This window comes from Melospiza georgiana, chromosome 7 (genome assembly GCF_028018845.1).
Source record: "Melospiza georgiana isolate bMelGeo1 chromosome 7, bMelGeo1.pri, whole genome shotgun sequence".
NCBI lineage: Eukaryota > Metazoa > Chordata > Aves > Passeriformes > Passerellidae > Melospiza > Melospiza georgiana.
The window spans coordinates 39,905,904-39,928,666 of NC_080436.1; the positions used below are offsets into that span (position 1 = coordinate 39,905,904).

At 53.3% G+C, this 22,763-nt stretch overlaps 2 protein-coding genes across 3 annotated transcripts in view; one reads left to right on the forward strand and one right to left on the reverse strand.

Moving 5' to 3' along the window:
• Positions 1–708: 708 nt before the first annotated feature.
• RPRM (reprimo, TP53 dependent G2 arrest mediator homolog) lies at positions 709–1,422 on the reverse strand. The gene has a single exon (XM_058028423.1). It carries the CDS (start codon positions 1,409–1,411, stop codon positions 998–1,000), a length of 414 nt encoding a protein of 137 aa, XP_057884406.1. The 5' UTR covers positions 1,412–1,422; the 3' UTR covers positions 709–997.
• Positions 1,423–11,258: 9,836 nt separating this feature from the next.
• GALNT13 (polypeptide N-acetylgalactosaminyltransferase 13) overlaps positions 11,259–22,763 on the forward strand; it is a 41,023-nt gene continuing 29,518 nt past the window's right edge. The window contains exons 1-5 of one of the 2 annotated variants that reach the window (XM_058028421.1): positions 11,259–11,485; positions 15,216–15,273; positions 19,501–19,600; positions 20,274–20,503; positions 21,787–21,955. In XM_058028421.1, the coding sequence (XP_057884404.1) occupies positions 20,362–20,503; positions 21,787–21,955 (311 nt within the window). In that variant the 5' untranslated portion in view covers positions 11,259–11,485; positions 15,216–15,273; positions 19,501–19,600; positions 20,274–20,361. The remainder of the gene's footprint in view (positions 11,486–15,215; positions 15,274–19,500; positions 19,601–20,273; positions 20,504–21,786; positions 21,956–22,763) is intronic. The other variant, XM_058028422.1, reaches the window with a different exon arrangement.

Genomic DNA, 22,763 nt, shown 5'->3' on the forward strand with positions numbered 1-22,763 from the left:
CCCGGGATAAACCAGGAAGCTCCAAAAGCTTCCAGCACTAAAAACCACGGACAATCAATATTTCCCGGCAGGAATTTGGGTGTCGGGAGAGCGATTTTCCCGCAGGTTGTGGGAGCCGCTGCGTGCCCATCCCGCTGCCGGGATTCCCGGGGAGCGCGGATTTATCCAGGAGCCAGCGGAGCCCCCGGGGATGGCAGAAACAGCTCGGGAAGATCCCTGAGGAGGGAATGGACGGAGAAATCCAAATCCCGTGGGAGCAGCGGCTTCTCCCTGCCTGCAATGTGCCCGCGCCGAGTCACCTGTTGGTCCGGCTTGTGGCCGGGACAATAAAACTCGGTTCTGTGCTTTCCCAGAGCCAGAATTGCCGCTGTATTCCCGGGCAGCGGGATCCCGCCGGGCTGGGCTGGGCGCTCTCCCTGGCCACAGGGGCAGGAACGCAATTCCCGCATCTCCCGGGGATCGGGGATGCGGGTCCCGCGCTCCGCCAGCCGCGGGGGCCGGAAAAGCGCTGGAAAAAGGCTGGGAAAGGGCCGGAAAACCGCTGGGAAAGGGAAGATGTAGCCCGGCTGGACGGGAAATCCCGCTGGACGGGCGGCGGGGGCACAGGGACACATTCATCCCGGCTGCATCCCGGGACTGGCGGGCGGGAAGGGGAAGGGGAAAGGGAAGGGGAAGAAATGGAGGCGGACGGAATAAGGAGCCCAGACCTGTTGCCATCAGAGCACGCTTTACTTCGGCAGCCGCGGGCGGCGGGACCGGACCGGGCCGGACCGGGATGGGCCGGGACGGGCGGCTCCGGCCGCCCCGAGCATCTCCCGACCTCCGGCATGCCGGCAGCCATTCGCCAGATGGTTTTGAGGAGGAAAAGCTCCGGGCCGACCCCGCGTGTCCGCGGGAGGGCTGCGGGCGGTCAGTCAGTCCTGCGGTCAGTCCTGCGGTCAGTCCGGCTGTCGGTCCGGCCGTCGGTCCGGCGGGCAGCCCGGGCTCGGCGCCGCGGTCAGTACGGCCCCACCACCACCGCCTCCACCTCCTTGGACGGGCGGCGCTCCTTGACCAGAAAGTTGATCATGCCCTCGGACTTGATGAGGAGGTTGCAGCCGAGGAAGAAGATGCCGAACACCACGGTGAGGGCCAGCACGCACATGACGGCGATCTGCACCACGCGCATGATGTACAGGCTGCGCTCGTCCGCCGCCGCGCCGCTGCCGTCGGTCACCACGGAGGCGGCGGTGCAGCAGCGCAGCGCCCGCTCCAGCTCCAGCGCCGCGCCCCCGGCCCCCGCCAGCAGCCCCGCCGCCGCCGCCGAGGAGCCGTTCGGGGCTGCCGGCATCGCCGGGGATCCGTTCAATCCCGCCGGAGCCCCCAGGGATCCGTTCAGCCCCGCCGGGAGCCTCGCCGAGGAGCCGTTCATCCCTGCCGGCAGCCCCGCCGCCGCCGCCGCCGCATGCAGGCGGCCCGAGCCGGGCCGGGCGGAGCCGTGCCGAGCCCAGGCGGGCCGGGCGGAGCCGTGCCGAGCCCAGGCGAGCCCAGCCTGGCCGCTCCGCGCTGCCCCGCGCCCGCGGAGCCGCCGCGCTGCCCGCCCGGCACCGCCCGCTCCGCTCCCGCTCCGCCCCGGGAGCGACCGGGATGGGCCGGGAGCGAGGGAAAGGATGGAGGGAGGGACGGGAGAGGGGCTGGGATGGAGATAGGGAGGGGAGAGGGGGTGGAGTGAGGGAGAGAGGGAGGAAAGGAGGGTTTGGGTGGGGAGGAAGGAGGAGAAGGGAGTGGGGAAGGTTTGAGGATGGAGGAAGGGGAAAGGGGAAGGGTTTGGATGAGGAGGGAGGAGACGGGTTTGGGGCGGGAGGGGGAAAAGGGAGGGGAGAGAGGTTGAAGGGATGGGAAAGGGTCAGGGAGGGGAACGGGAAGGAGGGAGGGGATTTGGGGCGACAAAGGAGGGGTCGGCGTGGGAAGGGGAGCGGCTTTGAGGGGAATTTCTGGGAATCGGGATGGCGGGGTCAGGAAAATGGGGAGGACGGCGTTTTTGGGAAGAGAGTCCGGCATGGCAAAGGGTCGGCAGGGGAGCGGGTTTGGGGAGGAGGGAGGGGGCGTGGGGAAGGGGGCACAGAGGGGCTGGGAGGGGCTCTGGGTGTGGCCAGGGGAGGATTTGGGGGTCGGGAGAATGGGATTGGGTCTTGCAGAGCTGGAATGGGGCAAGGGGGCTTGTGAGGGGCGTTTAGGGCATGGGTTTTGGTGGGAGATGTTCCGAGGGGGATGAGAAGGGGGATTTGGGGGAATGGGGGAGCAGGATTTTTGCCCGTGGGATTTGTGCTGGGTTTTGGCAAATGGATTTCAGGGATGGACTTTCCTGAGGGAGGGGCCTTTGGGAAGTGGCTCTGAGGGAATGGGTTTGCGAGTGCTTTTAGGGGGACTCGCAGGGAGCAGATTGAGTGGGAGTGGGATTTCCCACGTGGGTTTTAGTGGGAGTGAGCTCTGGGCTGTGCACTCCCAGGGAAGTGGGAGTGGGGTTTTTTTTGGGAAAACACATTTTGGAGGAGGTTTCTCTGCTGAGGGGTGCAGGGTCAGTCCTGGGAGCCGCGGGAAGAGCCAGATCAGCCCTTTGGGGCCCTGTGGGCTGGGGTGGTGGAACCCCCGTTCCCAAAGTTCCCCCAGCTCTGTTTTCATGGCAGATCCAGCTCCGAGCGTTTCGGAGCCTTCCCGTGTGTGTGGGAGCGGTGCCAGAGGAGCGGGAACAGCCCTGGAACCCCTGGATCCCACTGCCCATCCCTGCCCAGCTGCCCAAGCACCCCAGGGACCCAAATTCCCTGGGAATCCCAAACGCCTGGGAATTGTTGGGAATTCTCGTCCCCCTCCGCTCAGGGCATTGCCCAGCCTGGGGCTGCTCCGGGCCCGTTTTCCGCGGGTGATTTTGGAGGTTTGGGAATAGCTGGAGGCTCCAGCAGCTGCCAGCAGCAGAGCCGCGGGCTGAGTGTGTATCCCGGCACTGCAGCACTGCCAGGGATGGGCAGCACGGCCAGGCCCAGCTCCGAGCTCCGGCCCAGCCGTGACTTGGAGATTTCCTGGAGGAGAGCGAGGATGCGGAGCTGGGAGCGGCAGCTGAGCTTAACCCTGCGCTGTCCTTTCTGAGTGGGATTGGGATCATCCCAAACTGCCCCAGGGATCCATGTGGGATCATCCCAAACAGCCCCAGGAATCTGTGTGTGGAATTGAGATCATCCCAAACAGCCCCAGGGATCTGTGTGTGAAATTGGGATCATCCCAAACAGCCCCAGGGATCTGTGTGTGGAATTGGGATAATCCCAAATGGCCCCAGGGATCCATGTGGGATCATCCCAAACAGCCCCAGGAATCTGTGTGTGGAATTGAGATCATCCCAAACAGCCCCAGGGATCCATGTGGGATCATCCCAAACAGCCCCAGGAATCCATGTGGGATCATCCCAAACAGCCCCAGGGATCCATGTGGGATCATCCCAAACAGCCCCAGGAATCTGTGTGTGGAATTTGGATCATCCCAAACAGCCCCAGGGATCCATGTGGGATCATCCCAAACATCCCCAGGGATCTCTGTGTGTAGATGAGATCACCCCAAACGGCCCCAGGGATCCGTGTGGGATCTGTGTGGGATCAGAGGGGCTGGGACAATCCCTGCCAACGGGGGTGTGGTGGCCCTGGAGCAGCTGAGGATTTCCTGGTATGCTCCTCATGGGAATGACCTGGTGGAGAAGCCAAGGCCTGGAGAAAGGATGTTTTCCAAACCCTTTCCAGCTGATTCATCCTGCTGTGGTGGCTTGGGGTGGCGCTTGGGCCTCAGTGCTGGGGGAGTTTTGGACTCAGTGACCTGGGGGGGCTTTTCCAGTGAAGCCATTCCATGATTCTGCCATGAACTGGATGGTGGATGCCACCTGTGCCCCTGTCCTGTCCCCTGCACCATTAGGGGCCACCTTTAGGGGTGACAGTGCCCTGTGGGGTCCCCTCACTGCTGAGATCCCCCCCAGCAGCAGGGCCTTGCTGGCCCTGCCTCGCTCCCTCATCCAGGGGGAACATTCTGTTTTCCTGCTGGAAGGAGAAGATGGGATTGGTTCTAAGGAGCCAAGGGAGGGCTGGCAGCTCCTGCAGCCAGGGGAAAAGCTGGAAGAGCTCTTGGAGCTCCTCACCATTCCCCTTTGGAGTGGGCCTCTCTCTGTTCTCAGCAGGCACGTGGCTCAAGCTCTGTCCTTGAGCTCTTCACCTCCAGCTCCTGGCAACTCCAAGGGAAATGCTTCCCATCCTGAAGTCGTGGCAGGAATAATTCCATCCCTCAATTAGGACAGGAACAATCCCATCCCTAAATTATGGCAGGAAAATCCCTTCCCTAAATTATGAGAGGAACAATTGGAGGCAAGAAGGCTCCTGTTCCCTCCCTATCCCACATGTCCCACACATCCCTGTCCAATTCCCCATCCCTGTCCCACACATCCGGATCCCATTCTCCATCCCTGTCCAATTCCCCATTCCTATCCCACACATCCCTGTCCCATTGCCCATCCCTGTCCCATTCCCCATCCCTGTCCCATTCCCCATCCCTGTCCCACACATCCCTGTCCCACACATCCCTGTCCCATTCCCCCATCCCTGTCCCACACATCCCTGTCCCATTCTCCATCCCTGTCCCATTCTCCATCCCTGTCCCATTCCCCATCCCTGTCCCATTCCCCATCCCTGTCCCACACATCCCTGTCCCATTCTCCATCCCTGTCCCATTCCCCATCCCTGTCCCACACATCCCTGTCCCATTCTCCATCCCTGTCCCATTCTCCATCCCTGTCCCATTCTCCATCCCTGTCCCATTCCCCATCCCTGTCCCACACATCCCTGTCCCACACATCCCTGTCCCACACATCCCTGTCCCATTCTCCATCCCTGTCCCATTCTCCATCCCTGTCCCATTCCCCATCCCTGTCCCATTCTCCATCCCGATCCCATTCCCCATCCCTGTCCCACACATCCCTGTCCCATTCCCCATCCCTGTCCCATTCCCCATCCCTGTCCCACACATCCCTGTTTCCTGGCTCCCGGTGTCCCCTCAGCCCCGTATCCCGGAATGCGGAGCGGGGCCGGGATTGCCGGGAGAGCAGTGACACCTAGTGACACTCGGGATACCGGGATATCGGGACACGGATCCAGGCACCGGGGCCCGGGAATGAGCCCGGGCACGGGACGGGCACAGCCCCGGGCTCCGGGCAGCCCCTTCCCCGCCGCTCCCCTTTCCCAAGGGCACAGTTCCTATTCCCAAAATCCCAGCAGCACCAGCCTGGCTCGCTGTCACTGCAGAGCTCTGCTCCCTTCCTTGCGCTTCAGATTCCCGGGAATTCCACGGCTGGAATCACAGACCGTGGAAGGGTTTGGGATTGGGAGAACCTTCAATCCCATCCCATTGCACCCTTTCCATGGACAGGGATACCTGTCACCACCCAGGCTGGCAGGGACCTCCTGCAGCCACCACAGGTCTCTGTGGGAATAACCCCGGGAATACCAGTGCCTGATAAAATCTCCACTGGGAAACTTTAGGACCCTGGCAGCTTTGATTTTTACCTGTATTTGTTCCCCTACATTTTTGCTTTGGTTGTGATTGGAATTTGTTCTGTTCTGAGCAGGACAATGCACACAAAATTCGGGAAAGGATTGTGCCAGGATCCCTTTCATCCCAGGATCCAGCTGGGAATCCACACTGCCAGCAGGGCCCACATCCCACTCCAGGATCCTCCTTTTTGGGATGTAAAAAATCCCTGCTGCTTCTGCTTAAGTGAGATAAGCAGGAATGAAAGAGTGGAAAACAATCCCATGGATGGGTGGGATGTGGAGCTGCTGAGTGACCCCAGAGGCCATGGAGATGTTCCAAGGCTGGGAGAGCTGGGAATGTTCCCCTGGAGAAGATAAGGATGCAGGAAAACCTCAGAGCCCCTGGCAGGGCCTGAAGGGGCTCCAGGAGAGCTGAGAGGGACTGGGGACAAGGGATGGAGGGACAGGAGCCAGGGAATGGCTCCCAGTGCCAGAGGGCAGGGATGGATGGGACACTGGGAACTGGGAATTGCTGCCTGGGCTGGGATTGCCAGAGCAGCTCTGTGCCCTTTGCAGCTCCAGGAAGGATCCTTGGAAATGCAATCTTGGTCTGAAGTCACTGTTATCACTTTGCTACCAACAAATTCCCATTAGTATCAGCCATCCAATCAATATGGTTTTTTTTAAACTTCTCATAAATTTGGGATTATGGGATAATGTGGGAAACTCTGGTCACATTCCCAGAGCATCAGTGACAGGGTTTTATAGAAAGGACAGCTACAATTAAATTCCAATTAAACAACCATTAAATTAATCTGCTGGTGCCATCCCATCCTTTTCCCAGGGAATGAAATAGTTTTCCTGGAGAATAGAACAGTTTTCCCAGGAAATCAGGCTCACCCACCTTTGCCATGGATAAGGAATGGGGGAGTGGCTTTACTGGAGTATTTGAAGAGGATGGGGAGGGCTCTTTCTGTGGGATTTGGGAGTGAAATCCCAAATCCAGGTGCAGGGACCAGCCCTTCCCAGCCCTGGATATCAGATCCAGGTGTCCTGGGTTGGGAAGGGCCTTGGGAAAAGGGGAAAATGAGGCTGGGGGGGGGTTGAGCCTGGCTTAGATAAAACAGAGCTCTGAGTTAGGCCTGGCTTGCTGCCTGGCCCAGCAGATCCTGGGGCTGAATTCCTCCTCCTGGAAGTGCAGTGGGAAAGGAAAGGAAAGGAAAGGTGGGATCCAGGGGTTCTAAATGAATTTAATGTTGGAATGGGGTGGGAGAGGCTCCTCAGGAGGGTTCCCAGGGCCTGATCCAGGCCCGTGTCCAGGAGGGAGCTGGGATGAGCCCAAGGAGCTGCTGGTGCTCCCCAAATCCAGCCCAACCTCCTGGGGTTTTGGGAGCAGCTGGATTTTCAGCCCTTTGAGCAGGGAATTCCATGAATCCTCTGGAGCAATGCTCCATGCTGGGCATTTTCCCAACTTCCTGCCTTTATTCCCAGAGTTTCTTCGGTTTCTTGGAAGCTTGGGGAAAGGGAATAATGGTGGCTCCAGAGGGAAACCAGGGAATGCAGGAACCTCCTTGAGTGCAAACCTGGCTCTTTTCCGCCTGTTTTCCACGCATTCAGAACATTTAAATGAAAGTTAAAATGTGCAAAGCATATTTTCCCTGTGATTTTTTTTTTCCCTGTGATTTTTTTTCCCTGTGATTTTTTTTCCCTGTGATTTTTATTTCCTGTGATTTTTTTTCCTGTGATTTTTTTTCCTGTGATTTTTTTCCTGTGATTTTTTTCCCTGTGATTTTTTTTCCCTGTGATTTTTTTTCCCTGTGATTTTTTTTCCCTGTGATTTTTTTTCCCTGTGATTTTTTTTTCCCTGTGATTTTTTTTTCCCTGTGATTTTTTTTTCCCTGTGATTTTTTTTTCCCTGTGATTTTTTTTTCCCTGTGATTTTTTTTTCCCTGTGATTTTTTTTTCCCTGTGATTTTTTTTTTCCCTGTGATTTTTTTTTTCCCTGTGATTTTTTTTTCCCTGTGATTTTTTTTCCCTGTGATTTTTTTTCCCTGTGATTTTTTTTCCCTGTGATTTTTTTTCCCTGTGATTTTTTTTCCCTGTGATTTTTTTTCCCTGTGATTTTTTTTCCCTGTGATTTTTTTTCCCGGTGATATTTTTTCCCTGTGATTTTTTTTCCCTGTGATTTATTTTTTTTCCCTGTGATTTATTTTTTTTCCCTGTGATTTATTTTTTTTCCTGTGATTTATTTTTTTTTCTGTGATTTATTTTTTCCCTGTGATTTTTTTCCTGTGATTTTTATTTTCCTGTAAATTTTAATTTTTTTCTATTTTTTCCTTTTTTAAATTTTAATTTTTCTATTTCTGTATTTTCATTCTTAAAATTTTTCAACTCTCTGGCTGGGATGGGAAGTTCTCTTTGGGTGAGAGGAGGAAAATATTCCAAGGAAATATGAGGGGAAGGGGAGGAACATTTCCAGGGCTTGGACATCTCCTTCCCTCTCCTGATTTTCTCCAGGTTTCCTTTGTTGTGGATTGGCCAGGGATTCACTGAAAAATGAATAAATCCTAAATCCTGGAATTATGTGGGAGCCTGGCACGTGGGAATCTGGAATTAGAGGAAAAGTTCTGGGACTGCCAGGCTTAAAATTTAGCATTTTTAATTAGCATTTTCCAGTAATTTCAGAGTTTATTGTTCTCTCCTTGCTGTTTCCAAAGGCTCCATGGAATTTTGTTGCACACAATTAAAAGGAAGTTTTTGGGGAACATTTAATTTTTTGCTGTTTCCTGGAAGTTTTTAATTCCAGCAAAACTTGGATTTTTGGTTTCTGTACAAAACCCATTCCCCCTCTCCACTCATCCAAAGCTTTTTTAGGAGGGAATTTCTTTCCCCAACTAAATTTCTTTTTCCTTGCTGGAAAATCCAGGAATTTTAAGATCCCTTTGCTTCCAGGTGTGGTGTCCTGGTTCTCACCTCCAAAATCCTGGAATGCTCTGGAAGGGCCCTCCCAGCTCAGCCATTTCAGGATTTTTCCATGAGTAAAACAGAAGGATTTTCCTGCTGGGACTGGATGAAATCCACCATTCCATCATGGAATTCTGCTGGTTTGCCCAAAGGCAGGGCAAAAATGCGGAGGAATTTTTCAGGATGTGCTGGGGAGAGAAAGAGGCCCCTAAATAATTTATTAAATATTTTAATTAGTGAAAAATGCCTTTATTGCTTATTTTATAAGGGGAAAAAAAGATTTTATTGTTAATTTTAAAAGGGAGAAATGTTTTTATTGCTTATTTTACAAAGGGGAAAAAAACCTTTTATGAGTTACTTTATGAAGAAGAAAAAGGGATTTATTCCTTATTTTATTAAGGAAAAAAATGCTTTTATTCCCTATTTTATAAAGGGAAAATGCATTTATTGCTGACTTTATAAAGGGAAAAATCCTTTTATGACTAGTTTTATAAGGAAATATGCTTTTATTGCTTATTTTATACTCAAAAAAATGGTTTTATTGCTTATTTTATACAAACAAAAATGCTTTTATTGCTTATTTTATAAGGAAGAAAATGTTTTTATTACTTAATATTTAAGGGGAAAATGGTTTTTATTGCTTATTTCTTATGGTGGAAATATTTTAATTAATTACTTTTTTTTTAAGGAGAACATTTTTTTTTTATCGCTTCTGGTTTTGGATGAGGAACAAAATCCAAAGTACCAGGAGGTTTTCTTGTGTCAAATAATTTCTGTTTGTGTGTTTGGTGTTCATAAAAAAAATGTAACAACACTATTATTATTATTATTATTATTATTATTATTATTATTATTATTATTATTATTAATAATAATAATAATAATAATAATAATAATAATAATAATAATAATAATAATAATAATATAGTTGTGTTATTATTTAATTCCCAAGAACCAAACGTGGGGAGTTTGGAGTTTCTGGCACTGCTGGTCAGACAGGAGAGGAAGAGGAAGGCAGGGATCCCTGGAAAACCTCGCTGGAGCCAGGCTGGGAGAGCTGGGAATGTTCCCTGGAGCAGGGAAGGCTCCAGACAGAGCTCAGAGCCCCTGGCAGGGCCTGAAGGGGCTCCAGGAGAGCTGAGAGGGACTGGGGACAAGGGCTGGAGGGACAGGAGCCAGGGAATGGCTCCCAGTGCCAGAGGGCAGGGATGGGTGGGACACTGGGAACTGGGAATTCCTGCCTGGGCTGGGATTCCCAAAAGCTCCAGTCTGGGCAGTCTTTGCCCCGTTCCTCCCGCACAGAGGGATGAGCAGCTTTTAGCGTTTGGTTTCCTTTCCCTGAGAGCGATTTTCCCTGCAAAAAAAGGTCAGGGAATTCCACCCAGATGCCGGCAGGAGAGCTGGAGCCCCTGGGCCTGAGGGGTGGGAATCTGGAATGGCCCTGGGATGGGAGCGGCCCTGGTGCGGGCCTGGAATCAACAGATGTGCTCCAGGGCCCCTGCCTGCTTCCCTGGGCTCCCCTCGGCCCCTCCAGCCTAACCCTGCTCCCTCAGCACCTCATTCCACAATTCCCAATCCCCTCACCATCCCAGCCTTCCCCTGCTCCCTCAGCACCCCATCCCACATTTCCCAATCCCCTCACCATCCCAGCCTTCCCCTGCTCCCTCAGCACCCCATCCCACATTCCCCACATTTCCCAATCCCCTCACCATCCCAGCCTTCCCCATCTCTCCTCAGCGCCCCATCTCACATTCCCTAATCCCCTCAGCCTCCCCTCACCATCCCAGCCTTCCCCATCTCTCCTCAGCGCCCCATCCCACATTCCCTAATCCCCTCAGCATCCCCTCACCATCCCAGCCTTCCCCATCTCTCCTCAGCGCCTCATTCCACGTCCTCTGATCCCCTGCTTTTCTCACCTCTCCCTCCCGCATCCCTCTGCTCTCCTCCTCACCGCTTCCCACACTGTCCCACCCCCCTCAGCATCCCAACCTTCCCCCGATCCCCTCTCCATCCCCACCGCCTCCTCTCCCTCCCCATCCCCGCCTCTCCCTCCCTCCCGCGCCGCCTCCGCCCCTTCCCTCCGTGCGCGATTCGTGAGGCCGGAGCCGCCCCCGGCACCTGCCCGGCCCTCCCTCGCCATCCCTCCCTCCTCCTCCTCATCCTCTCCCATCGCTCCCCGCTGCCCCCGGGCCCAGCCGCAGCATCGCGGGAGCCGCGGCCATTGCGGCCGAGGCGGGGCCGCTCCCGCTCTGCCCCGGCCATGAGGAGGAGGAGGAGGGCGGCGGCTCCGCGCTGAGCCCCCGCCGGAGGCTGAGAGCCCCTGGATGCCGCTGAGCCCCCCCAGGACTGGCGGGGCTGAGCCCTCGGACACTGCTGAGCCCCCGGACTGGAGCTGCTGAACGTCCCCGGACACTGCTGAGACCCTCCAGGATCCTGCTGAGCCCCCGGACTGACGGGTCTGAGCACCCCTAGACCCTGCTGATCCCCCAGACTGACGGGTCTGAGCACCCCTAGACCCTGCTGAGCCCCCGGACTGACGGGTCTGAGCACCCCTAGACCCTGCTGATCCCCCAGACTGACGGGTCTGAGCACCCCTAGACCCTGCTGAGCCCCCGGACTGGAGCTGCTGAACGTCCCCGGGCACTGCTGAGACCCCCCTAGGATCCAGCTGATCCCCCCGACTAACGGGTCTGAGCACCCCCGACACTACTGAGCCCCCCACGGACGCTGCTGAACCCCGGGACTGGAGGTGCCGGATCCCTCAGGACAGTGCTGAGACCCCCTCGGACTGACGGGGCTGAGCCCCTCGGACACTGCCGATACCCCCAGGATTCTGCTGACCCCTCGGACTGAGGGGGCCGAGACCCCCAGGATTCTGCTGACCCCACCGACTGACGGGGCTGAACCCCTCGGGCACTGCTGAACCCCTCGGACACTGCTGAGCCCTCAGGATCCTGCTGAGCCCACCCCGGACACTGCCGCAGGTGAGGCCGGGGAGGTCCGTGCCGGGCTCCCCTCGCTCCTTCAGCCCCGGCTCCGTTGTCCCCAGGGATCTCCCGGCTCCGTTATCCCGAGGCATCCCCTGGCTCCCGGCTCCGCTCCCCCCGCTGTCCCTGATCCCGGCTTTCCCGGGGGCTTTGGTTAATCCGGGCTCAGCCGGGCTGGGCCGGCGGTGTGCGAGCAGCCCTGAGCCAGCCCCGGCGCCGGGCTCTGCTCGGCAGCTCCCCGAGGAAGGGCCGTGAGGGAGCGTCCGAATATCCCTGGAAAACCGCGCGGGGGCTGCCTGTGGTATGGAGCGGCGGGTTATCCATTGCACCCCTGGGTTTTCCTGCGCTTAGGGGTGTCAGGGCTCCCCGCAATAACCTTTTGGGTTCTGGATTTCACCCCTAGGTTTCCCTGGAATTCTGCTTTGGGCTGCCAGGATTCCCTGGAATCGTGTTTGGGGCTGTCAGGCTTCCCTGGAATAGCACTTTGGGCTGCCAGGATTCCATGGAATAGCGCTCAGGGCTGTGGATTTCAGCTGTGGGTTTCCCTGGAATGATGTTTTGGGCTGTCGGGTTTCCCTGCAATAGCGCTCAGGGCTGTCGATTTCAGCTGTACGTTTCCCTGGAATCGCGTTTGGGGCCGTCAGGTTTCCCTTGAATGATGTTTTGGGGCCGTCAGGTTTCCCTTGAATGATGTTTTAGGCTGCCAGGTTTCCCTGGAATGATGTTTTAGGCTGTCAGAATTCCCTGGAATCACGTTTGGGGCTGCCAGGTTTTCCTTGAATGATTTTTTTTTGAGGTACCAGGATTCCCTGGAATGATGTTTTGGACTGCTGGGATTCCCTGGAATCGCATTTGGGGCTGTCAGGTTTCCCTGGAATGATGTTCGGGCTGGCATTCCCAGCCGCAGGTTTCCCTGGCTGCTTCCCGGTTTTCCCAGTGGTTTCTCCCAGTGATCACACAGAGCAAGATGCTGGGATGATTCCACTTAAATTCCATTTAAATTCCACTTAAATTCCTCCCGCGTGGACCTAAGATAGAAACAGCCCGCACTGCTGGAAATGGGATTTGGCTCGGCTGTTAACAGCTGGGATTTTCCCAGAAAATCCTAAAGTTGGGATGCCAGCTGCTTTCCCCGCAATCGGGGAGAAGTCCCTTCCGAGCTGACAGAAAATCAAGTTTATTTTCCGTTTATTTTCCCTTTTTTTTCGTTAGAAATTGAATCGGTCTGAATGGATAAAGAGAAAATAACTGGTAAAAGCTGTTTTTAGTCGGAAAATAAGGGCTGGAATTTACTTGGGCGCTGGGAATAGGGGGAGGAAAGATTAACGGGAGATTAAGGCATGCCGGGAATGATGGAGGCAAAGATTATTTTAACTCTTGGTGGCTGCTGGGCTTTGAGGGCAAGATGAGGCCTTGAAACTTGAGGTTTTAAGGTGTTTTTAGGTTATATTTAGATGGGTTTTGTGTGTTTCTTGGTATTTTAAAAATTTTCATCTTGTGCCGCACATTTGGTGTTTTGTGTTATTATTGAAACCACACTTTAGGAAAATACCAGTATAAAAATCTGTTTTTCTTGAGTAAAAATCTAATTTTTTTTTGAGTAGAACCCTCATTTTTGGATAGAAATCTGTTTTTCTTGTGCATAAATATAATTTTTTTTTAGTATAACCCTCCTTTAATTGTGTAAAAAACCTGCTTTTCTTGTGCAAAAAAAAAGTGGTTTTCTTGTCTAAAAACCTGCTTTACTTGTGCAAAAAAAGTGATATTATTATTTTAAAATCTGCTTTCCTTGTGCAAAAAAAGTGATATTATTATTTTAAAATCTGCTTTTCTTGTGCAAAAAAAAAAAAAAGTAGTTTTCTTGTCTAAAAACCTGCTTTACTTGTGCAAAAAAAGTGATATTATTATTTAAAAATCTGCTTTCCTTGTACAAAAAAAAAAAAAGTGATATTATAGTTTAAGAATCTGTGGGGTTTTTTGGGTCAAAATCTGCTTTTCTTATGTAAAAAGCTGCTTTTTTGAAGGAAAAATCTGCCTTTTTTTTCTTTTTTTCCCCCCAGTTCGGGCTGGGAGGGGAGGGGCACGATCCCACACACAGTTCTGGGGTTTTCTGGCTGTTCCCACCTTCTTCCCACCTGCTCCAGAAACAGCTCCTGGTTTTTAGGAGTGAGAGCTGCCAGAGCTCTCCCTGCCATCTGCACCCCCAGCACCCCGTTCCGTGGGAAATTTGGGCTGCTCTAAATGTGGGAATGTGTGGAAGGGGATGGGGTTCCTTCCTCCTCGTGTTTAATGGGGTTTTGGGGTTGCAGAGTGTGGGGATGCAGGAATCAAACCCCACTGCTTTGGAGACTGATAGGAAAATTGTGGCTCATGGAGGAAATTTTGGGAATTGCCTGCAAAGAAGGAATTGGGAGTCTCTCCTTTATTTTTTTTTTTGTGTTAGGAAATTCCAGAGGGTTTTGTCCGTCAGGTGAATCCAAGGAAAACTTTGCCTGGGAGTGTGGGAGATTGAGCTCCCTGTGCCTGCACCTTTATGGACACAGGAAAATAGGTTTGGGGTGTTTTTTGCTTTATTTTGAAATCCCACAGACTGAGAGCCGGTCAACCCCAACAAATCTGCTTCCCTCAGAGAGCAGGAGATGAGGCAGGAATGAACCAGGGGTGGACAGAGGAGATCCCAGTCTTTCTGTGAGCATGGGTTTGGAGTGGGAGCCAGTGGGATTTAAACAGTTTCTTGGCTGTCACAGGGGCTTTTGGTGCTGAGAGATTTGGGTTCTCTCCTGACCTGTTGGATGGGGAAAACAGGGAATTCTGCTTAGGCACAGCTCTGTGGGGCCATCCTGTGCTCCATGGCTTCCTCAGATCCCAGAGTGCTGGGAAGGGACCCCCAGGATCACTGATGCACCCTCAGTCCCACCCTGGCCTGGCATTGCTGCAGCTCCTGCAGCCTCAGGAATGTGCATTCCCTGATTTCCCTGCTCCTTGGGCTCTCTGCAGTGTTTCCTTGGGCTGGAGGAGCTGGAGAACTCCTGCAGGGGGGATGTGCCTGATGCAGAATTCCCAGCTTTCCCCTCTGATGAATTAAAGGATTATTTCTCACAGCTGTCCCCCCAAAAAAATTGGGTTCACGGTGGGATGTGAATGGCCCTCGTGGCAAGCAGGAGATCCTTGTGCTGGGGGAGCTGGAGAACTCCTGCAGGGGGGATGTGCCGAGCTGTCAGTGCCACTCAGTGCTCTGCATTCCCTGCAATGTGGGGGCTCTCCCAGCCCTGCAATGGGAACAAACAGAGGCAGCTGATCAGCCTCGAGGAGGCTTCTCCACAGGGACAAATCCTGGGAGAGGTGGAGGTTTGGGAGTGGGAGATGCCAGGACTGCCTGGGAACGAGGGATTTGGGAAGCTGGTGAGCAAAGTGCTGCAATTTGCTGTGCTAGGTGGGCTGTGTTTGAGGGAGAAATCTGCAAAAAGCAGTGGGAGCAGGATTTGAGCTTTTAACATACAGGAAAAGGGGTTGCCCTCCAATGGTTGGGAGTTAATTCCCAAAATTTTTGGTTGCTCCAGAGTATCTGTGGCTGCTCCATCCCTGCAAGTGTCCAGGGCTGGGTTGGATGGGGGTGGAGCACCCTGGGATAAAAGAAAATATCCCTTCCCGATCAAACCATTTCATGGTTCTGCAATATTTCACTAAGATTTCGAGGTTTTTAAATCTTTATTTGAATTATCTGCAGCTTTTCAGTGCTTTGCACCAGCGCAGCCCCAGGACTTTGAAGGAGGGAGTCAAGCCAGGTGAGCTCTTCCCAAATTTCCCACCTTGAGGCTCTGGAGCTGCTGGGGATGTGGGAGGGTGGAACTGGGGGAGCCTGGAATTGTGTGGCTGTGCCTGAACCAAGCCCCCAAAGGTTTTCCTCCCGAGGTCTGGGATGAGAGGAATTAATGAGGCTTTTCCACTTCGATTCCTGAGTCACAGGAATGAATTCCCAAGGGAAGAATGGGGCTATTAATAAATTTCAGGAGAGAGGAGAGGCAGAAAAAACGGAATTCTTAAAACACAAAACACTGCATGGCTCTGACTAAAGGTACCTGATTGCTTTTTTTCCCCTTTCCCCCCCCTATTTTTATTCCTTGCTAAATGTGCAAGAGCTTCCCTGGATTGATCTTGGAGTTTGACAGTTCTGCCATTAAAAGTTCTTCCTTATCCATGAATTAATGAGCTGCTCATGGAATTAAATGATGGTTTTTGGAGGGTGTGTTTTATATTCAGGTTTGCTTAGATCAGTGTAGCCCTAAAATCCAGTTTTAAATTGGAAAGGGGGAGTTTCAAACCTTCCTGGCCAATTTTTTTTGTGGTGAATCCCATTGACAGCTGTGAGAAATAATCCTGTAATTTATCAGAGGGGAAAGCTGGGAATTCTGTATCAGGATTCTGCTTTTCTTAGGTGGAAAAATGTATTTGTGAGTGATTTAATATCTGCTTGGGAATTTCTCCTGGTGAGCTTCCCGAGCCCTGTGTGGCTCTGCCTGAGAAGGGCAGTCCTGGAAGCCTCAAACCCTTCTTGCTGTGGGGTTTTGGGGAGGTTTTCCCCCCAAATCTCCTAAAAATTCCATGAAAAATTCCAATTCTGCTGCCACGGGCTGGGCGCTCACGAGCAGGAGCATCCCTGAGTGTCAGGTGCTGCTTTAGATTTGCCAGCAGGGATTGAAACCTGGGTGAGCTGCTTCCAAACCTCTGGAATTGTGCTCCCTGGGATCTGTGGCAGCAGGGGTTGAAAGCTGGATTAAGTGCTCCCAAATCTCTGGAATTGTGCTCTCCGGGATCCATGGCAGTGTCCAAGGCCATCCCAAGGATCCCATTCCTGCCTCCAGGCCAGATCCTTTTGTTGGGAGAGGAGCTGTGGGTGAGGTGGGAGGTGCTGGATTTGGGCTCCCAGTGGGTGTGAAGGGCTCTCATGGCAAACAGGGGATTCCCTGGAAAGCTGACAGTGGAAGGGCAGGAATTCACCTCTGTGAGCGAGTGGGAGCGGGAGTGGTTCCATCCATTCCCCAGCTCTGGGGTGTGCTCTGAAGGCTCACAAGGAAAATAAAACTCAGCCCAGGCACTTTGCCACCCCCTCCTTGGGTGATTTCCCCCTCCACACTTGCAGGGGGATGTCAGGAGAGGAGCAGGAGTTCTGCTCTCCAGGGAATTGGGGATAGTCCTGTGTGCCTGCAGGTGAGGTTTGGGTCTCTGTTTCACCAGAGCAGCAGCACAAACAGGAACAGATTCCCAGGGATGTTCTGGGTTCCATTTCCATGGCTGAGCTGCAGACAGAGCCCTGCTGGGCTCTCATCCCCTGGGAAAGCCAGGCTGGGTTTTGAGATCATTTTACTTCTCTTCCTCCATCCTTTTGCTGTGGTCAGGGGACAGGAGGGGTGTCCTGGTCATTCTCTGTGGGAATGGGCTCCTGGAGGAGCAGGGAAACAAATCCCTGAGAGCAAACCCAAAGCTCCTGCAGCCTGGGGGGCTGGGCTGGGCTCAGGCTGCCCATCCTGCATCTGCTGGACAAACTGGGGGGCACTGGGCACAGCCTGGTACCCAGGGCAGCATCCCTCTGTTGCCAGGCAGCTGCTGGGATGTGCAGCTGGCTGGGGCTGCTGCAGATGTGGCCACATCTGGCAGGGGAGCAGGGAAATCCCTGTCCCATCCTGAGCCTGCTCCTGCCCCACACCTCAGGTTAAACTGAGCTTTGCCAGGCCCAGCTCATGGAATCCCTTCCTAGGGTTTAGGGTGGCATTAAAAGCAGTTTTGACTGGTGAAATGTTCAGCTCTGGTTTAGGTTTCATTCCATGAAAATGGGGATATTTAGCTTGGGAACAATGCTTTCCTGGTAATAATTTGGATTTTGTGTCCTTCCTTATTCAAGCTCAGGGATGTGGGCACAGGTTTGGTGTTCCTGGGAATGCAGGTGGCCAAGGAAAGTTGGAGTCTTGCAGGTTTGTGGGGTCACACTGGGGTCAGGGCAGTTCTGATGTTAATTAGGAAGATTTAATCACATGCCCAGGATGCAGCTGAATTCTGGAATTCAAACCTTGCTGAATCAAAGAGCTGGGTGAGAAACTGACCAACACCTCTGCTTTCCTTTGGGATTTTCTGTGGGAATTTCCATGGCCAGGTTATTCCTGTCCTGCTGGGGATTAGGACACTTCATCCGTGATGAGCCTGGGGGGTGCCAGGGGATTAAGGAGCAGCTCAGGGCTCAGCTGAGCCGGATTTGCAGCAAGTGCCCATTTGGGAGTGAAGGGCTTTGGCCTCCTGGAATGAGGCCAGAAGGTCTGGGAGAGCTGGGAATGTTCCCTGGAGCAGGGAAGGCTCCAGGCAGAGCTCAGAGCCCCTGGCAGGGCCTGAAGGGGCTCCAGGAGAGCTGAGAGGGACTGGGGACAAGGGCTGGAGGGACAGGAGCCAGGGAATGGCTCCCAGTGCCAGAGGGCAGGCATGGATGGGACGTTGGGAATTGGGAATTCCCAGAGCAGCTGGGGCTGCCCCTGGATCCCTGGCAGTGCCCAAGGCCAGGCTGGAGCACCCTGGAATGGGGAAGGTGTCTCATGGGATGGAATGGGATAATCCTTCATGTCCCTTCCCACTCAAACCAGTCTGGAATTCTGGGATCTCCAAAATTCTGCTGAGTTTCTTCTGAACACGCTTTCATTTCCTACCCCCACCCTGTGCTGCTGCAGTTTCCACATTTTCAGCCCATGAAAGAGTCAGAAATTACCCCAAGTTTCACTATAGAATTAAATTCTCAGCTCTGGTAGGAAAATACAACTCAAGAATTGTGACTTTTGCTCTATCCATGTTTAGTTCACCTTGCAGGGCTATTGGGAAAGGGAATGAAGAGGTTTTCAGGGAGCAGTGATGGCTTCTGTGTTTCTGAGACTCCAAAAATTCACTATTGGTCATTCTGGGCATGGCATGGCCTGGCTGTGGGGATAACCAGGGGCTGGGGGAGAAAATCCTGAGCAACTGGTTTATATCCACAGAAAATTGAGGTTTTTGATCCAGGGAAAAGGCAAGTCAAGGATTGGAGTCTGGGATTGCCATTCACTTGGATTTGCAGGCTCCATAATTTCCCTCTGGCATTGTGTGGGGCCAGTCCCAGGAAATGCTGGCAGGTTCCTCAGTTTGCCTCCTGGTTCCTACCCCAAATCCTGCTTTTCCTGCTGCCAGCCCTGCAGGGTTTGGGGCAGGAATTTGCCTTGCTGCAGGATAATGGGGTAAAACTTGGTTTATTCCAGGAAGAGGCAGCTCAGAACCTCTGGATTTTTCCCTTCCTCTTCTTCCTGCAAACCTTGTTTGGCTGAATTTCAGTTAAAATAAATCTTATTTTGGGGAACATTCTTCCTTTTGGAGGTTTGGAGGAGGGGATTTTATAGAATCACAGAATCCTCGGATGATTTGGGGTAGAAGTGACCCTAAAGCTCATCCCCTTCCATGGGCAGGGAATCCTTCCCCTATCCTAGATTTCTTCCAGCCTTGGACACGTCCCAGGATGGAGCATCCACAGTTTTGCTGGGAAATTTGGTTTTTTCTTCCTAATTTTTTTTTTCCTATAATGAAACTGTTACCCATGACCGCTGTGGAAATGGAATGTGTTACCCTGGAACTGCAATTCCTGAAATTTTAAATCAGTATCCTGGGAATCCCTCAGCAGGAAGAGCCATTGGTTGATATTTAGGACAGATGGAAATTGTTATTAATGAGGAGTCCATGCAGAAATGCTGCTAGAATAATTAAATAAATCATTTATTTAAATTATTTAAATCACTCCAGGTCTTCCGTCCCTTTGGCTCAGATGAAAATGAATTAAAATGGGATGGAAAATGGAAAGATCCCGCTTGGGAATGAGGAGCTGAGGTGGGGAGGATAAGGAAGTTAAAATGTGCATAAAACTGAGGAGGGATTTTTAATTATAAGAAATTTCTTTATGTTTCAAGAAATATGGAAAAGTGATGGGATTTTATTTTTTTTTTCTATTCCAGGCACTTGGAGAATTGTCCAGTGGCTCAGTGCTGAGGGAATTCTGTGGGAGCATGGCTGGAGCAGGACGCAGAGTGTGGGCACAGAATGCAGGCAGTGATGGTGAGTGGGGGTTGTTAATTACAGAGCTCTAATTACTGATTGCAGCCTCAGGGGGGGAGAGCATGGTGTTCTGGAATGGTTTGGATGGGAAGGGACCTGAAATCCCATTTATCCCACTGTCCCAGGGCACTGCCAGGGATCCAGGGGCAGCCCCAGCTGCTCTGGCAATCCCAGCCCAGCCAGGAATTCCCAGTTCCCAGTGTCCCACCCATCCCTGCCCTCTGGCACTGGGAGCCATTCCCTGGCTCCTGTCCCTCCATCCCTTGTCCCCAGTCCCTCTCAGCTCTCCTGGAGCCCCTTCAGGCCCTGCCAGGGGCTCTGAGCTCTGCCTGGAGCCTTCCCTTCTCCAGGGGAACATTCCCAGCCCTCCCAGCCTGGCTCCATCCTTTGGAGAGCTGGGTGTGGAGGCCTCGTCTTTAGCTTTGTTTTCCAAACTCCCTAATTCAGGCAGGAGCCCAAACCCACCCTGGATCAGTGACTCTGGTGCCTTTTCCAACGACTCTTTGGTGCTCACCAGTTGGAGCCCGAAACATTTTGGCAGGATACAAATTCAATGCTGAGAAATCTAAAATCATTATGTGAGGAAAACGAACATTTCAGTGTCAAGCAATGTTGAATAAAAGCACGAATACCCACGAACCCGAGAGAACGTGCTGTTTCTCTGTGCCTGCAGCGGGCCGCTGCTCCCTGCCCGCGCGGCAGCTCCGTGCCGTGGCGCTGTGACCCCGCCGTGCTCCCGCCGCCGCAGGGTGCCAGCAGCCATGAGGAGGTTTGGCTACTGCCGGGTGGTGCTGGCCACCTCGCTGCTCTGGGTGCTGCTGGACGTGTTCCTGCTGCTCTACTTCAGCGAGTGCAACAAGTGCGACGACAGCAAGGAGCGCTCCCTGCTGCCCGCCCTGCGCGGTGAGTGCTGCCCCTGCCTCTTCCAGCTGGTCCTGGCAGGGCTTGCGGGTGTTGGGCTGTCACAGACATCTGTTATGGAAAACCCTTTCCTTAGGATTGTTCCTCCTGAGAAGCTGGGAGGCCTCAGGAACAAAATGCAAGCAATGGTTATCTGCTGCTGTGGGATGCAACAGGTGCATCTGGGATTGGGCTCATGGGGTTGTTTCTAATTAATGGCCAATCACAGTCAGCTGTCCACACTGTCTTGGTCAGTCACAAGCTTTAGTGATCATTCTTTTTCTATTCTTAGCCAGCCTTCTGATGGAATCCTTTCTTCTATTCTTTTAGTATAGTTTTAATATAATATATATCATAAAATAATCAATCAGCCTTCTGAAACATGGAGTCAGATCCTCATCTCTTCCCTCATCCAAGAACCCCTGTGAACACTGTCACATTTGGCCTCACGTTTGTGTCTCAAAATTGCTCTTCCCAGCAGAGCAAATGTCTTTATAGAGCACGACACAGCCCAAAGTACCACGACTCCATCAGAAGGGTGCAAGAGACATTTATTATAGTGACATGTTGCTTTTATACTTTTTCAAGATATCCACATTTACTTAACAGACACATTCACTGCCCATTGGTTACAAGAAAGAAACAAAGTTCTCAGTAGGTGACCAAGAAGCCATGCCATTCTGTGAGCCAGCTGGAGTCCCTGTCTCTTAACTTTCTCTCCTTCATCACATCTCCATGGTGACAACCTTGGTGTCTTCCTCAGGAGAGATACAGGGCTTTCCTTATCTTCAGGAGGCCTTTGCTGGCTCACAAGAACAGCACAGAATGCCTTTCCTACAAGGAAATCCCAGCATCTGCACGATTTAGTGCTGCTTTGGTGTTGTCTGAGTTTGTCTTTGTGTTTTATGGGATGATTTGGGTTAAAATGGACCTTAAATCCCATTCCATGGGCAGGGACACCTCCCAGCTCCCACATTCCAGGGATCCAGGGGCAGCCACAGCTTCTCTGAGAAACTGAGACTGCCCCTGGATCCATGGAAGTGTCCAAGGCCAGCTTGGATGGGGCTTGGAGCAGTCTGGGATAGTGGAAGGGAATGAATCTGGGAGTTCAATCATCTTGGAATATAACTGGATGTTCTTGGATGCAGGGAGGGATAAAAGCTCCCAGTGGAGCAGGAAGGATGGGGGTTGGATTTCCAGCATTCCTTGTGGAAAACCAGAAGCTCCCCTAAGGATAAATCCAATTCCCAGGAGCTCACAGCACCTTTTGCCCTTTGGTTTCCCAGCTGTTATTTCCAGGAACCAGGAGGGCCCGGGGGAGATGGGCAGGGCCGTGCTCATCCCCAAGGAGGAGCAGGAGAAGATGAAGGAGCTGTTCAAGATCAACCAGTTCAACCTGCTGGCCAGCGACCGCATCGCGCTGAACCGCAGCCTGCCCGACGTGCGGCTCGACGGGTGAGGGGCTGGAGTGGGCATGGGGCTGGGAACGGGGGCTGAAATCCCATCTGGGAATGGGCTGGGGGCTGGGACCCCATCCTGGGCTGGGAACGGGGGCTGGGACCCCATCCTGAGCTGGGAACGGGGGCTGAGACCCCAGCCCGGGCTGGGAACGGGGGCTGGGACCCCATCCTGGGCTGGGAACGGGGGCTGAAATCCCAGCCTGGGCTGGGAATGGGGCTGAGACCCCATCCTGGGCTGGGAACGGGGGCTGGAGGCTAGAATCCCGTCCTGGGAATGGGGGGCTGAAATCCCATCCTGGGAATGAGGGGACTAGGGTTGGCTGGGGGCTGAAATCCCATCCCAGGAATGCCAGGGACTGAGATGGGCTGAGGGCTTGAATCCCATCCTGGGAATCCTGGGGACTGGGGTGAGATGGGGGCTGAAATCCCGTCCATCCTGGCCGTGGTGTGGCAGGGACACTCCCACTGTCCCAGGCTGCTCCAGCCTGGCCCTGGGCACTGCCAGGGATCCAGGGGCAGCCACAGCTGCTCTGGCAATCCCAGCCCAGCCAGGAATTCCCAGTTCCCAGTGTCCCATCCATCCCTGCCCTCTGGCACTGGGAGCCATTCCCTGGCTCCTGTCCCTCCATCCCTTGTCCCCAGTCCCTCTCAGCTCTCCTGGAGCCCCTTCAGGCCCTGCCAGGAGCTCTGAGCTCTGCCTGGAGCCTTCCCTGCTCCAGGGGAACATTCCCAGCTCTCCCAGCCTGGCTCCAGGGATTCTGTGGGAATGGGATTTCTCCTCAGGACCCCAGAAATTCCCCATC